At 48.4% G+C, this 16,576-nt stretch overlaps 1 protein-coding gene across 5 annotated transcripts in view; it reads right to left on the bottom strand.

Annotated features, from left to right (window-relative positions):
* ZFR2 (zinc finger RNA binding protein 2) overlaps window positions 1-16,576 on the bottom strand; it is a 397,475-nt gene that overhangs the window by 362,518 nt on the left and 18,381 nt on the right. For 2 of the 5 annotated variants that reach the window (XM_029614307.1, XM_029614306.1), the window contains exon 2: window positions 13,276-15,235. The exons of the other annotated variants lie outside the window; for them this stretch is intronic. In XM_029614307.1, coding sequence (XP_029470167.1) covers window positions 13,276-13,286 — 11 coding nt within the window. In that variant the 5' untranslated portion in view covers window positions 13,287-15,235. The remainder of the gene's footprint in view (window positions 1-13,275; window positions 15,236-16,576) is intronic. 5 annotated transcript variants of the gene reach the window in all.

Below are 16,576 nucleotides of genomic sequence, written 5' to 3'. Positions count from 1 at the left end.
CATGGAGAGATTGGATGGGAGAGCCACCATAGAATATCCTGCTTCATCATTGTGGTAATTCATACCCGTGTTGATAAAGGCTGTGTCACGGTTGGGCTCTGGTCAGGAGTCGAGAACACCACTAACAGGGGTGTCTCTGGGTGGAGAGAGGCAGGGTTGCAGAAGAGTCCAGATGCTGGCTGGTGCAGGCAGGAATGAATGAACCCTCTGGGCAAGTGGGAAGGGTGAATAGGCAAATGGAGTTTCACACTGACAGGCGATACCTAATATCAGATGCATGAAGGTAAGGGTGAACTTAAGTGCTGATACTGCATGGAGGTATGTATGAATGTGAATGCAGGTACAGGTGTACAGGAAACTGGAACTGGGTGCTGGTAAGGATGAATTCAGGAAGCGTGCAGGTAAGAGTGATAATGGCTGGAGGTATAAGTGACCGAGAAGAGAAAACAAGACTGACAGAGAACGGTACAGACAAACCAGGACAGCACTGACAATGAACATAAAACACATGGGCCCGAAGGCAGCAGAGCAGGGCAAAGGGCCCGTAGGCCACACACACACCCTGTAGGCAGAGGGCCCGTAGGCCACACACACACCCTTGTAGGCAGAGGGCCCGTAGGCCACACACACACACAGAAGGCAGAGGGCCCGTAGGCCACACACACACACAGAAGGCAGAGGGCCCCGTAGGCCACACACACACACAGAAGGCAGAGGGCCCGTAGGCCACACACACACACAGAAGGCAGAGGGCCCGTAGGCCACACACACACACAGAAGGCAGAGGGCCCGTAGGCCACACACACACACAGAAGGCAGAGGGCCCGTAGGCCACACACACACACACAGAAGGCAGAGGGCCCGTAGGCCACACACACACAGAAGGCAGAGGGCCCGTAGGCCACACACACACACACACAGAAGGCCCGTAGGCCACACACACACACACAGAAGGCAGAGGGCCCGTAGGCCACACACACACACACAGAAGGCAGAGGGCCCGTAGGCCACACACACACTCACAGAAGGCAGAGGGCCTGTAGGCCACACACATACACAGAGCAAGGCGAGTCAGGTCAGAAGGCCCGTAGGCCAAACACAGCAAGCAAGACAATACAGAACAGGACAGAAGGCCCGAAGGCCAAACACCGCAAGCAGGGCAACACAGAAGCAGACAGAAGGCCCGAAGGCCAAGCACGGGAGGCTAGAGCAGGGAGCCCAGGCGAGCTCGATGCTGAAGCGCCGATGGTACTGCTAGACAGGGTTATAAAGACAAGACTGGTGTATAGAGTAGACAGGAAGGAAGGAGTGGGCCAGCCAGAAGGACATGCTCGTGGAGGACCTCTGGTGGTGAGGCGGCTACATAGTAGGCATAGCCGTAACAGTACCCTCCCTTCAAGGCCTCCTCCCCCTCCGGGGTCCCAACTTTGCAGAGAACACCGCAGGATGGCAGATCCAAAGTCCTCCTGAGGCAATGCAATAACCCCAAACTCCTCCTGGAACCGTGAAAAAGTCTCAAAGCCCTCCAGGGGTGGCAAGGTAGTCCATAACCCCAGTCGAGGCAGCAAGGCGGCAGACACAGGCCCCTCCGGAGATGGTGCAACCAGTCCAGACCCTTCCTGTGGCAGGTGTGCAGGTCCAAACCCCTTCAGAGGCAACACGGCAGGTACAAAGCTCTCTAGGTGCAGGAGGGCAGGGTTAAATGTCTCCTGGGGTAGAGAAACAGTCTCGAACCCCCCCTGGGGCTCAGTGGTAAGTCCATACCCCTCCTGGGGGAACACGGCAAGGTCAAGCCCTTCCTGGGGCACAGTGGGAAATCCAAACCCTTCCTGGGGCGGCGGCAGAACGACGGTCACAGGCCCCTCCAGGGACGGCAGCAGGGCGGCAGGCACAGGCCCCTCCAGGGACGGCAGCAGGGCGGCAGGCACAGGCCCCTCCAGGGACGGCAGCAGGGCGGCAGGCACAGGCCCCTCCAGGGACGGCAGCTGGGCGGCAGGCACAGGCCCCTCCAGGGACGGCAGCTGGGCGGCAGGCACAGGCCCCTCCAGGGACGGCAGCAGGGCGGCAGGCACAGGCCCCTCCAGGGACGGCAGCAGGGCGGCAGGCACAGGCCCCTCCAGGGACGGCAGCAGGGCGGCAGGCACAGGCCCCTCCAGGGACGGCAGCAGGGCGGCAGGCCCGAGCCCCTCCAGGGACGGCAGCAGGGCGGCAGGCCCGAGCCCCTCCAGGGACGGCAGCAGGGCGGCAGGCCCGAGCCCCTCCGGAGATGACTCAATCAGTCCAGTCCCTTCCTGTGGCAGCTGAGCAGGCTCAAACCCCTCCCGAGGCAACCCGGCAGGTACAAACCGCACTTGGGGCGGGAGGGCAGGGTCAAACCTCTCCCAAGGTAGCGAAACAGTCTCGAACCCCAGGTGTGGTACAGTGGTAAATCCAAACCCCTCCTGGGGCGGCAGTAGCAGGTCCGGTACGGGCCCCTCCGGGGTCGGCAGCAGCAGGACCGGTTCGGGCCCCTCCGGGGTCGGCAGCACGGCAGGCTCAAACCCCTCTTGAGGCACACTGGTAGTTCTAAACCCCTCCTGGGGCACAGTGGTGAGTCCAAATCCCTCTAGGGGTACAGTGGTGAGTCCAAACCCCTCTTGGGGTGGTGGAGCGGGTTCCAGCCCCTCCGAGAGCAGCAGATCAGGCTTAAACCCTTTTTGATGCTCACTGGTAATTCTAAGCCCCTCCTGGGGCACAGTGGTGAGTCCAAACCCCTCCTGGGGTACCGTGGTGAGGCCAAACCCCTCTTGGGGTGGTGGAGCGGGTTCCAGCACCTCCGGGGGCAACAGAGCAGACTTATCCCCTTTTTGATGCCCCGGAGTGAGTCCAAACCCCATCTCATGGTTCCCTGAATCTGTGGTGGAAACTTGCAGTTTTGTGAAGACACAGGCAGGTTTGGGCCGTCTTGGGAAGGTGCTTGTTAGCCGTGACTGATGAGCAGCTGTGGGAAGCAGAGTTCTATTACGCTTAATTAGTTCCTCCTGCTTCTGAGGCTCTAGCGTGGAAGACAAAGACGTCTTTTTTATCAGGTGAGTATTTGGTTTTTCTGAAAAATGACTCGCCTCTTGGTTATAAGTTTTATGAAGTAATGTGTTGGAAACCTGAGTTTGGAAGGTGCCGATAGTGGAAACCTTGTTAGTTGTGCCAGAAGTAGAACATAGTGTAAACGAGCTGGCTGAGGTATGGAGAGAAACGGATGGCCCATTAGCTGTGCAGCGGGGGCAGGGTTTCCCTGGAGGCAACAAACACGGAAGGCAAGGGCAAGTCCACCATCCTGGTGTAGGAGCAGAGCAATTTAAGCATTGCTGGTAGACGGAAACATTTCTTTTCAAACAATTACTGCAAACCCAATGTTCCTGGTCAGAAAGCTGACAAGCTAAGCAGTTCTGGTAATATGGATAATTTAAGGTTTGACAGAGGGTGCAGGTAAAAAACCGTGGAGACTCACCGTCTGCATACAGAGTCCTTTCTCTCTCACCAGAAATGGATGGCTTCAGCATACTGTCACGGTTGGGCTCCGGTCAGGAGTCGAGAACACCACTAACAGGGGTGTCTCTGGGTGGAGAGAGGCAGGGTTGCAGAAGAGTCCAGATGCTGGCTGGTGCAGGCAGGAATGAATGAACCCTCTGGGCAAGTGGGAAGGGTGAATAGGCAAATGGAGTTTCACACTGACAGGAGATACCTAATATCAGATGCATGAAGGGTGAACTTAAGTGCTGATACTGCATGGAGGTATGTATGAATGTGAATGCAGGTACAGGTGTACAGGAAACTGGAACTGGGTGCTGGTAAGGATGAATTCAGGAAGCGTGCAGGTAAGAGTGATAATGGCTGGAGGTATAAGTGACCGAGAAGAGAAAACAAGACTGACAGAGAACGGTACAGACAAACCAGGACAGCACTGACAATGAACATAAAACACATGGGCCCGAAGGCAGCAGAGCAGGGCAAAGGGCCCGTAGGCCACACACACACCCTGTAGGCAGAGGGCCCGTAGGCCACATACACACACAAAAGGCAGAGGGCCCGTAGGCCACACACACACACAAAAGGCAGAGGGCCCGTAGGCCACACACACACACACAGAAGGCAGAGGGCCCGTAGGCCACACACACACACACACACAGAAGGCAGAGGGCCCGTAGGCCACACACACACACACAGAAGGCAGAGGGCCCGTAGGCCACACACACACACACAGAAGGCAGAGGGCCCGTAGGCCACACACACACACAGAAGGCAGAGGGCCCGTAGGCCACACACACAGAAGGCAGAGGGCCCGTAGGCCACACACACTCACAGAAGGCAGAGGGCCCGTAGGCCACACACACACACAGAGCAAGGCGAGTCAGGTCAGAAGGCCCGTAGGCCAAACACAGCAAGCAAGACAATACAGAACAGGACAGAAGGCCCGAAGGCCAAACACCGCAAGCAAGGCAACACAGAAGCAGACAGAAGGCCCGAAGGCCAAGCACGGGAGGCTAGAGCAGGGAGCCCAGGCGAGCTCGATGCTGAAGCGCCGATGGTACTGCTAGACAGGGTTATAAAGACAAGACTGGTGTATAGAGTAGACAGGAAGGAAGGAGTGGGCCAGCCAGAAGGACATGCTCGTGGAGGACCTCTGGTGGTGAGGCGGCTACATAGCAGGCATAGCCGTAACAGGCTGTTTGTACTGGTACCACTGGCTCTTGAGACCCCATTGTAGTTGTCACATGTGAAGCGTTGTATGAGGGACAACATGAATGGCTGCTGCCATGTGGCCTAGCAGTTGGAGAACATGTCGTGCCGAGGAACGTGCTTGACAGTGCTTGCGTTGTGCTAGACTCAAAAGGGTGCGAGACCTGTCCTAGGGGCAGGTAAGCTCTGTTGTGTATGATGTGTATTACTGCCCCAATGAATTGCAACAGTTGAGTGGGCTGGAGATGTGATTTTTCGTAATTGATTATGAATCCCAGCTTGTGGAGACATTGTAACGTGGTAGTCGTGTGAGCTTTGAGTGTGACTGGGTTTGAGGCTACTATCAGCCAATCGTCCAGGTATGGAAAGATTTGGATTGATTGTTGCCTGAGATGGGCCACCACTACCGCTAGACACTTGGTGAATACTCTGGCCGCTGAGGAAAGGCCAAATGTCAGTACTCTGTATTGGTAGTGAGTGTTCTGAGGAGGATGGGTGCATGGGAATGTAGAGTACACATCCTTCAGATCGATGGAACACATCCAATCATTCTGTTGCAGAAGAGGAAGTATGTTCTTGAGGGAGGTCATTTTGAATTTCTCTCTCTGGATGTGTTTGTTGAAGTCCCAAAGATCGAGAATGGGTTGAAGACCACCTGATTTCTTGGGAATGAGGAAGTATGGGGAGTAGAATCCTCGATCCATCTGAAGAGTTGGAAGTAGCTGAATGGATCCGTTTAGTAGGAGTTCCGAGACTTCAGTTTTTAAAAATGGTATCTGGTGCTCGAATCCTCGAAGAGGTGGTATATGAGGCGGGGGGGGTGGTAATAAAGTTTAATTGGTAACTGTCCTTCATGATTTGTAGTACCCATCGATCCAAAGTGATGGATTCCCAACTGTTGTGATAGTACTGCAGATGTCCCCCGATTTGTAGCGGTGATGGTGGCTTCACCGACTTCAAAAAGCCGGGGGTTGTTTTTGCGGGGGTGCTGAGCCCTGTCTGGATGGACACTGCTGACGGGAACATTGACGAGGAAGCGAAGGTTGTGAAGACGACTGTGTTCTGAAAGAGGAATAAGGTCGGAATTGACCCCTTGGGTATGATTTTCATCGATAAGTTGGGTCGTACTTTTTGGAGGTAGAGTGGTACTCCGTAGGTGAGGTGAGAGACAGTACCGCTAAGTCTTGTTCTTTTAACTTAGAAACCGTCTCTGTGAATTGGTCACGAAAAGGTTTTGTGCTCTGCAGGGAATAGCGGCCAACTTTTCATGGATATTATCCCTTATCGCGCTTGCGCGCAGCCAAGCTATGCAACAAGCCACAATCGCTGCCGAGGAAGTCCTTGCAGAGGTTTTGAAATTCTCATAGATGGAACGTAATAAATGACGTAAGCCTTCCTCTATATCAGTAAAGGGATGTGGCAATGAATTGTCTTCTGCAAGGCAGAGAGGTCATAATTTCTGTTAAGGGCTCAAAGAGATATTGAGTAATGTAAAATTGGTGAGAACTAATTTTGGAGGATAGCATTGCTGAATGATATGATTTTCGCCCAAACATCTGTTATCTTTACCAGGCGGCGTGTTGGCATGAAGTTTGGGATGCTTTGCTTTAGACACTGCGGATTTCCACAACTATTGAGTTAAGAGGAAGCTGAGCTGAGTTGTATATTGGGTGAATTCCTCATGCGGAATTTCAAATCCGTTTTCTTAGATGTGGAAGTGTGGAAAACGGCGTTTCCCACATTTTTTGAAGAACATTCTCTAAAACTGCATGTGGTGGTAAAGCAAAAGGTTCATGAGGCATGTCGAATATCTTTAAAATTCCAAGTGTTTCAGAACGGGGGTCTGACACTTTCCCTGTTTCCCACTGAGGTGTGTCCCCACATTCTCAATAAATTTCGAGTACGTAAGGTCCTCCGGTGGGGAGCAGGGTTCTGGTAAGGTGTCCTGTGGGTCCGACGGCAGGCCCGTTGAGGAACTGGGTGACAAGGCCGCTGTGATTGGCGATTCCGGGTTGTAAGGCTGGTCTGGAAAAAAAAATGTAGATAATGTTTGAGAGATTCGAGACATGGCCTTTGATACCAAGGCACCTCTAGGTGTAATAGTGTGACCTGCCGTGGAAGGTGGGTGGGTAGGCAGTGCCGCCAAGAGAATGTCTTTAGCATGTGCACTTTTCAACAGTGGAAAATCATGGGAAGGTTTTTGTTTCTTAGTCAACAGTTCTTGCAAAATCGGGGAATGACTTCTCCGTTTCGAAACGGATGACATAATCGGAATAAATGGAACGCGCTTTTGACGACAGAGAAGGCGAATCAGAGAGACTCTCTACATCCATATCTGTGTACGTTGCTCTGGAATGAGATGAGTGACCAGAGTGTACTGATGATGTTGTTGGTTTGTCCTTGTGCCCACAGTGACTGAGATTTTGGTGAAGGAGATGCGTATGAACGGCATGGTTCTTACAGGGAATGCGCCATAAGGTGTTTGTGATTATGCATCTTTTCTTTGTGTTTTAATGAAGGTGTAGGCGTAGAAGGCGTTATAGGATCCAAATGTGTCGATGGCATTGTAGGCGGCGCATGTGCCAAGTGCTTCGCATGTCGAACCTGCATCGTGTCCTCCAATGGTGACGGTGCAGTACGATGCAAAGAGCCGGGGACAGATCCCTGTGACCCAGCCGACGCAGAAGTTCTTTGTTTTACGCTAGGGGGAGTTATATTCGACCCCTTTTTTGCTTGTTTGGGTGCTGTAGGTGAGGGATACCTGGGCCCCATCTATGCTAGGCCTTGTGGCTTCTCCCGTGGTCCCAGGGAGGAGGCCCTTTTGTGGTGCGCCGGTTTCTTCACCCAGCTGGGCGAAGACTGCATCGATGGGGTTGGGGCATATGAGCCCGATGTTCTTAGCCGGTCCATGCATTCCGCTTGTTGACGGCGCGCTCAGGGGGACATCCTTCCGCAATCACAAGATCCCTGGTCATGATCGGGCCCGAGGCAGATTTAACAGTAATTATGTCCATCCATGATGGACATAATTTTCCTGCATTGGCAGTATTTGAAACTGGATGGTTTCGGTGTCATTTGATGAGAAAAAAATTTGCTAAACAATCGCGAAAAAAATGGGTTGAGAAAAAATGTTTTACTGAGAGAAAAAGCACGCGTGTGTTCGGCCCGCAGAAAAAAAGAAAATGAGGGAGAGATGGCTGATTTGCGCGGGAACACACCGCGCAGATGCAGAGTTCAAGCTCTGTGACTGAGGGAAGCTCCGCCTACGAAGGTCGTGACGCACTCCCATACAGCATGGCTAAATCAACCTATCGACGGGAAACGTCATCTATGGTACCTGAAGATTGGAGGGTTGCCAATGTAACACCAATTTTTAGAAAGGGATCAAAGAGTGATCCAGAAAACTACAGATCAGCGAGTCTGACGTCTGTGCCAGGCAAAATGGTAAAGTTAGAAACAAAATTGCTGAACATATAGATAAGCATAGTTTAATGAGACAAAGCCAACATGGATTTAGCCAAGGGAAGTCTTGCCTCACAAATTTGCTACATTTTCTTTGAGGGCATAAATAAACATATGGATAAAGGTGAGCCAGTTGATATAGTGTACCTGGATTTGCAGAAAGCAAGTGTTGCTTACCTGTAACAGGTGTTCTCACAGGACAGCGGATGTTAGTCCTCACATATGGGTGACATCACAGGATGGAGCCCTGTATGGAAAACTTTTCTGTCAAAGTTTCTACAAAGCTTTGACTGACACTGGCACACTGAGCATGCTCAGCCTGCAATTATCCCTGTGAGCCACAGGTGTCTCCCTCAGTCTCATCTTATAGCTAAAAATGCAAGCGAAACTAAAATAAACGTAAAAATGTATACAGACCCAACGCTACGGGGTGGCGGGTGGGTTTCGTGAGGACTAACATCCTGCTGTCCTGTGAAAACACCTGTTACAGGTAAGCAACACTTGCTTTCTCACAGGACAAGCAGGATGGTAGTCCTCACATATGGGTGAGTACTGAGCTGAGGATGCCCGAGAGTGCACCAAATGCACCCAAGACGCACAAAAGGCGCAATGACGGGGGTGGAATTTGGAACGGAGGGCATCTTGAAACCCGAAACGGGTTGGTGGAAGGATGTTGGGTAGTTAAACCAAAAAGAATAAGAGTAGACGGACTGGCCAAACATGGAACATACTGGCTAGTCGTATCTAAGCAATAATGGGCTGCGAAGGTATGGAGAGAACTCCAGGTTGCAGCCTGATAAATATGTACAAGCAACAGCGGCCGAGGGGAAACTATTAAGGCTGGGACGGCCGCAACAGAGTGTGGTTACACACAGTGTTGTAGGGAAATGCCTGCTTGTTGGTAGAAAAGAGGTACAGACCATCAATTAGGAGGAATAGGTCTGTTTGCCCACGAACTCGCAGCTTGACTCTTGCCACAGAAGGAAAGAGTTAGGTGGAATTCCTATGGAATGTAGTGCGATCTAGATAGAATGCAAGTACACTATTACAGTCCAAGGAGTGGAAAAACCCTCTCGCTCTGGTGAGAGAGAGGTGTTGGGAAAAATGGGCAGAGAATATCCTGAGTAGGGTGAGATGCAACATCTACCTTAAGAAAGATAGGAAGTTGAATGCGTAAAAACCACTCGGTGACAGAGGAACGCAGGGTCGAATGAGTATGTAACAAAGTGTGTAACTCACTGACCCTGTTGGCAGAAATGACATTTATGAGGGAAAGTATTTCCCATGTCAAACTGTGAAATGAGAGGAATGGAAAGGCTCGAACGGAGAACTTATGAGACTTATAAGGATAAGATATAGGTTCCATTCCGTGACTAGTGAAAATAGAGGCGGCTTGATCAGTGGATAATCCATGGTAAGCTGACTCAGAAGGGGTTTACAGTTAATCGGGTATCCCCAGTCCCAAACGATACACCAATTGGAACAGAGGTGTACCTATGTGGAGGATGTCTGGGGAGCAGAATCCGAGGGAGCAAGAGAAAAGAGTGGTGTAGAAAAAAGAAAAAGGGAAATACCCTTTTGTATGCGTCATGTGGTAAATCATGCCATTTTGAATGGTAGGATTTAGGCGTGGAATGTTTTGTGATGCTACCAGTACCTGAGAACATCAGTGAGTCTACGATTTGAGACTGACTTGTGAGAAGGCGAATTGGTTACTGATGTGATAGATTGAGAAGTATGGGAAGCATACTGGTCTCAGCCAGGACGTGGGTCTGAGGAACAGTGAACCCCGTCCCGATTCAACATTAGAAGAGTGCTGGCTATGAGAGGCAGAAGAGACACATTTAAGAGGCCCTTGATGGAAGAAAGGCGTCTATGGGAACGCACTGGAAATAGGTGTAGGGAGTATGGTTCGATTCGGATGCAGAGGGCAAGTTCGGTTGACCTCAGCGTTAGAAGATCTTTCCCGCTACACATGTAGTCTGAGACTATTCGAGAGGATGGAAACCTACATGGAGAAGGTCTTCTAGTGCATTCAGTAAATCTCTTAGATAAGTGGCCCGAGGATACATGGAGTGAGCAAGGGCCAAGGGTAGAGCTGCGCAGCTTCCTTGCAGAGGAGCTAAGAGGTTATGCGTGTCCCTATGCTGTCTGTCTGTATTTATTTATTTATTTTATTTATGTATTATTTTTATATACAGACATTCATCTCAATTGAGATATCACACCGGTTTACATTCAGGTACTGTAGGTATTTCTCTATCCCAGAGGGCTTACAATCTAAGTTTCTGTACCTGAGGCAATGTAGGGTAAAGTGACTTGCCCAAGGTCACAAGGAGCGACAGCAGGACTTGAACCTTAGTCTCCTGGTTCATAGTCCACTGCTCTAACCACTAGGCTATTCCACCTCCCTGATCTGTTGCAGAGGCAGTATTGGAAGGCATAAGGGTATAACACATGGCTACAAGCTCCAGGAAGTTCATGTGAAACTGTGCCTGGAGTGGAGTAGACGCATATTGGGTTGAGAAGCTTTTAGGTCAAACTTTACAACCCTGAGTAAATGCGAGCATGAGCAGAATCGACTAGGTTTTGGTTCTAGATCTGCAATATGGATGAGGGACGAAAGCGGTTGAACAGCTTAGACCCACTGATAATGGAATTTCACTGAATCTAACTCTAAGCAATTTTCTATGAGGAAAGTGCATAGTGAAAAAACCCCATGACCCGACAATGAAGAATTGAGGGACTGAGGTTATTGAAAATGCACTCAGGGACATGTAAGAATTTATTAGAATGTCTGCGCGTATGCTGGACAGGAAGGTCATTATGACTGTGGTGTCCAGAAGTGTTGTATAAGGGATTTATGGCAGTGACAGTAATCCCTGTTAGGAAATGTATAGTGAGTCATGAAGACGTTAGAGCTCCTTGCATGGACTGACTGGTTATGCAGTTGTCCATCCATGCATTGAAAAGCGTGAATGATGTTGCACTCCGCAGAGAAACAGCATTCACCAATAGTGATTCAATGAAATACTCCAGTTGCCGAAGCTGGTGCAAGCGGCAGAGCTTGGGATTGCAATATTGTTGACGCACCATGAAGCACATAGAAAGATTAGAGGTAATGTAATTACTGCGATATGGAAGCATGGTAACGAGAGATACCATTTTACCTGTGCCTTCTGAAGAAAGTTGGTATTTCTGAGGTCCAGGATGGGCAGAGAGTAACTACTTTCTATTGAAAAAGAATAGTGTAATTAAAACTCCCCAACACCCCGCACTTTGTAGCATCTGGGGGAGTGTACCGGGAAATTTGGTACAAGGTGGGGTGGCCGCTCTGATATCCGGCCAGATGGGAGACCAGGAGGTGTCCAATTGGAGGGGCTGATGTAATCTGGATATCATGTAACCTCCCACGTAAGTGTGAGCGGTAAAGTCTTACCCGCATTTCTGTGTGCTGTATAAGGAGACACTGAGACCTGTCGTCAGGTTTCAAAGTGGACTTGCACTTGAGGCAGTATTTGCTGAATCTCGTGTTTAGCAGATCAGCGAATGCACCTGGAACTTTGGTTTTGAAGCAGGAACCAGAAGTCAGAGCATTAATTAGTACAGAGCCTCGTTGCTGAAAAAAGGGAGGAAGCCCTGATGCAATCCCAAAGAAATGATAGAGGGGTTTCTCCTGGTATTGTGGCTGACATAGCTGGCATAGCGATGTGTGACACTTATATGGTTCTTGGAAGGTACATGACCCAGAACTTCGAAGCATGTGGCCTGAATTAGAGAACACATCTCAATGGGAATGCCGCAGAAGCGGGTACTTACCATCCGACATGGATCGCCGAAGGACGAGCCGGTGAAGATTGCTGGCTCTGATTTCAGGAGTCCTCGAGGGGTAGCCTGTGGACGCAGACGTCCGTCTCAACTCTGATGCCTGGTATGGTGGCGCAGGTATAGAGGAGACAGGCTGAGCATGGCTGGCGCTTACACCGTAATTAGTAGAGGGCCACAATCCCGCACCGATGACGGTGGGGCACGCTGGGAACAGGGGAGCTGATTAATGAGCTCATGATCCCGACCCTCGTCACAGCGGCTCGATGTCTCGTGACGCCAGTGCAGAATTCTTCGGACCTCGATCCGGTGTTTCTGGAGCACCAAGGACTGCCAAAACTGTGCGGAACAGTGCCGATGGCAGTGGTGATGTTGCTCAGCCCGAGTATTGTCCAGCATCAAGAAGGATAGCACCAATGTGCTGGATGGCGTCGGCGGCGGACGATCACCTTGTCGGCGACGATGCATTCCACAGTGCTCGGCCCGGTCTTTCTCCAGCGCCGAGAAGGAAGCCCTCACTGTCTTGGATGACGATTGATGACAGACTGTCAGCATGCCATCTCTGCTCCTGGCACTATGTAGTGTCGTAGGCTAATACGGGGCTTTAATAAGAACCCAAAGCATGGAGCACTTTGTTCAGGCGAGGGCATTACATGGCGGTGCTATGTCAGTATTGACGGTGTCGATGGCGGCCGAAGCGGCCTCGAGGGTATCATCAAAAATGTATATGAAAAAACGTCGATGACTCGGCCAGAGCAGTAATGACAGTGACGGAGCACTGACAGCATCGGTGTGGGTATCTATGGGAAAGATGTGGCATCGAATAGTTGAAAAAATATCGTTGTTATCGGGAAAAAGATACCGGCATCGACGGAGTCGATAACCGCATCGATAGGAACGAAGACACCAACAGAAACAACGTGGGTGTCGACGGTATCGATTGGATCGACCCTGGTAGCAATGCCCGTCGATGGAATGGACCCTGGCATCGATGCCTGTCGATGGAAAGGACCTGGATATCGATGGAAAGGTCCTGGGCAACGATGGCATCCATAAAATAAAGGATGGCATCGATAAAATGACCCTGGCATCGATGGAAGTGCCCCGGGCGACGGTGGCATTGACCCGAGTATGGATGGCAGCGACAAGACAAAGGTGTTGTTTTCCTGCATATAAACAACTCTACTCATTGGTCTAATCAAGATATATTGTATTTATTATACTGGGTATAAGCAAAGGTATACTCAGGAAGCAAAGGTATCAAATACTTACAGCATGTACATAGCACAGCTCAGGTAGGGACGTTTGCTTAAAAAAATTCTTAGTGCAGGCTGTTTCTAAATACATCTTTTTCTGCTAACTCATGATGACTCCTATATTTTTCTCCAGGCTACAAGAGTTCCGTTAGTCTTACTGCCAAATGCAGCTGCTCTTAGCTCCCCGTTATCTCTTATCATGCGTTGTACATGCATTCTGTCTCACAGTTTAGTTCCTTTATCTCCCTAGGCGTTGTCTAATGCCCATCCTGTGACTTCCATCTGGGTTTTGCTGATGCTTGTGGTTTCTTGCAGTACCAGTTCATGCTGGCCTGTTCTTCAGGGCCTAGTTTATTTCAAGGCCTCTGGTATTTTTTATCAGCATATTCTACAATCTCCCCTTGAGCCAGGTTGACTCCTGGCTCACACCGGTCTTTCAATTCATCCCAAATTCTTCACACAGGGGAAATAGCATAGGCACTAGGGTTTCTTCTGGATATCTGTGGACACTTCCCTTGCACCTCCCTTTTTACCTACCCTCACTTTCCATTTCCCACCTATCCTCGGTACTGGTTGTGGTCTGGAGCAATCTAGCAGTCCTCAAGTTTATATTGCTATACGCTATCATATTGGTTACTGATTGTGGTGTTGGCATCTTTGGTCGACAATACTGCAATGCTGAACAAATACATGGAATTCAGAAACATAATATTATGCCTAAAACTAGTAATCCGAACAAAACTCCTACTATCCCCTTCAAGTGACTAGATAAATTAGAAAACCAGGACGTTTTGGAATCCCACCAAGTTACTGAGATTCCTCCCTCAAAATCGCCAACTTGAAGTCTAGCTAGTTCTTGTATCTTTTGCATTGCGTTGTGAACTATATGAGAATATGTATAAACATGTATTTAAATACTGGTCCTTTTAGGACTAGCAAACATAGAAAAACAAGGGCTAACAATCAGATTTGCAAGAAAAAGCTCCTTCTGAGTAATGGGTCAGAATATTCTTATCAATACCTAAGCCCCATCTAAACTACATGGCCCTGGAGTTTAACTGACACAGAGATCTGCTCAATTTAAAACAATAGCACAGCGTGCCTGTGGCCTGCCAGGAGTGTCCACAGTGATTGGTCTCAGTATCTTGACTCTTCTGTCATCCATTGCGATCTCCATTCTTCTTGTTGTATGTGGTTGGCCTCTCTGACTTCTGGGGGACACCCAGCTCATCAGGATATATATATATAAGCCACCTTTCATTGATTATCCAGCATCAGGCCTACTGCGCTCAGTATAGCCTGCGTCCACATGTGCAGGTATTTGGGTGCCTCTCCACCCCTCGATGAAGTATAGTCTTAGGTCCTTGCTCAACAGCATCTCCCACTGGCAGCATGCAGCCTGCTAGTCTCATTATCTTTTAGGTATCTGGAACAGTTAAACTCAGGTGTAATACATACTCCCCCACCCCCTGGTGGTGCCAAAAAAAACAACAACAACAAAAATGACTGTTTCAAAAATCTAGTCTAGGTCTTTCTAAAATAAAAAATTATTGTCTGAACCATTAACACAGAGAAGAGCAACTACAGAACAATAAAACTGCATCAATTCAAACGGTATCATTAATGTGAGAATCAAAATAATAACAATTGCAAGTAACAGTGTGACTAGGTACTACTGGGTGTATCACAATCACATTTCATCATAATTATCAGTTATTACATTCAAAGAGATATACATATTACTTAAAAACATTGTCTAAATCCCCCATGGGACAAGGAAAGTCTGAGCACTTCAGTCCATATAATGAAAGATTCAAGGTATCTTCTGTGGCAAAAGGTGGGATGACTTCAAGTTATGAGGTCAATGACAAATGAAGTGAATATGTCTTGCAGCATAGCACTCTGGAAGCTGTCCTCGAAGTACAGCCGCTGCACTCCCAGCACTAATTCAGATGTTTGTGTGTATGGCTTAATACCTGATATAAGATGAATAAAATTAAACTTAAGTAAATAAGAAACTCTAGAATAAACATCAATAAATTCCCGTATGCAATAATCCCTATATACACTATTCACATGGATATCCAATATTATGTTATCATAAATGCAAAGAAATAGCTACATAATATCTAATCCCTTTTTTGCTGACAGTGTCTACGGGGAAAGGCCCCCCTTCTCGGAGTGGAGAATTACTAACAGCATCACTTGAACCTGTACCTAAACAAATGATGGGAAAGTACTGGTATCTAGTATATTAGGCCTTGACTGGAGACAGCTCTCCTACACAAGCTGCGGCCGTGCCGACTCAGAATTGTGCTTTCATAGTAGGGAAGACAAATACATTCCGTTCCCTTGGGTACAACTGTACTGGCAAGTAATCAAAAAGTCACCCCTTAGCATAATATACTCTAAAACATTATTAAAACATTTAGTCAAACGTTAGCAGTGACTGCTTCACTTAAATGACGTCAGAAGCTATTGTGTATTCAGTGCACTTTTCTAGTCAGTAAACTCTGTCTTCATCTACACACAATGACACACAAACAGAACAAGAGAACCACAGACAGAAAACAAGTATTGAACATTAAAGTTCAAAAAGTAGGCCTTTTAAAAGTAAAAACAAAAATCATTGGATCCACAATTAAACAAAAATCAGAATTTTTAAAACAGATCTGTTCAGAGAAAAAAAAAACAAAATCTAGGAGAAAGAAAAAACCCTCAGCTTCCTGTACAGCAGCTTTTATTCTTGTAAATCTGTAAAAGAAAAATCTCACATACAAAGAGAGGTTAATTCTAACCTTTTAAATCACATTACAAAGTATTAAACAGCTAGCTATAAGTAACGGAGCAGCACCGTTAAGGTAAAAATCACTACTTTGATTATCTTCTAACTAAAAGATTCTAATTGCTTAATCACGGAAACCAGAATTGGTTACATTCCTTCAAGTTTATCCCACATACTGCTGCTCTAAAAAGTGCTGTTTCTTAGTTACTGCTTTTAATTATAGTGTAGTGTCCTTGTGAAACAAACGACACCTTCTGTTGTCACATAAGGCTAAAGTTAAATACACACAGAATGGGATACATAATCATGACACATTTGTGTAAGAGCGACAGAACAAAAAAGTGTTCTACTACTTCAAAGAAAGGAATGATAGGGGCAATAAAATATAACTGAGTGTTGCCAGGCACTCCCCTTTTCCTAAACCTGGTAGTGTGTGTTACTGGGGTATTGTGCGCCACTGGGGCATCTACCCTATCTGCTGTTGTCTCACGACACTTTTTATTCTGTCCCTCAATTGTTCTTAAACACGTTT

The sequence above is a fragment of the Rhinatrema bivittatum genome, chromosome 8 (genome assembly GCF_901001135.1).
Source record: "Rhinatrema bivittatum chromosome 8, aRhiBiv1.1, whole genome shotgun sequence".
NCBI lineage: Eukaryota > Metazoa > Chordata > Amphibia > Gymnophiona > Rhinatrematidae > Rhinatrema > Rhinatrema bivittatum.
The sequence above is the reverse complement of the archived record's forward strand: the minus strand, read 5'-3'. Positions and strand labels throughout refer to the sequence as shown.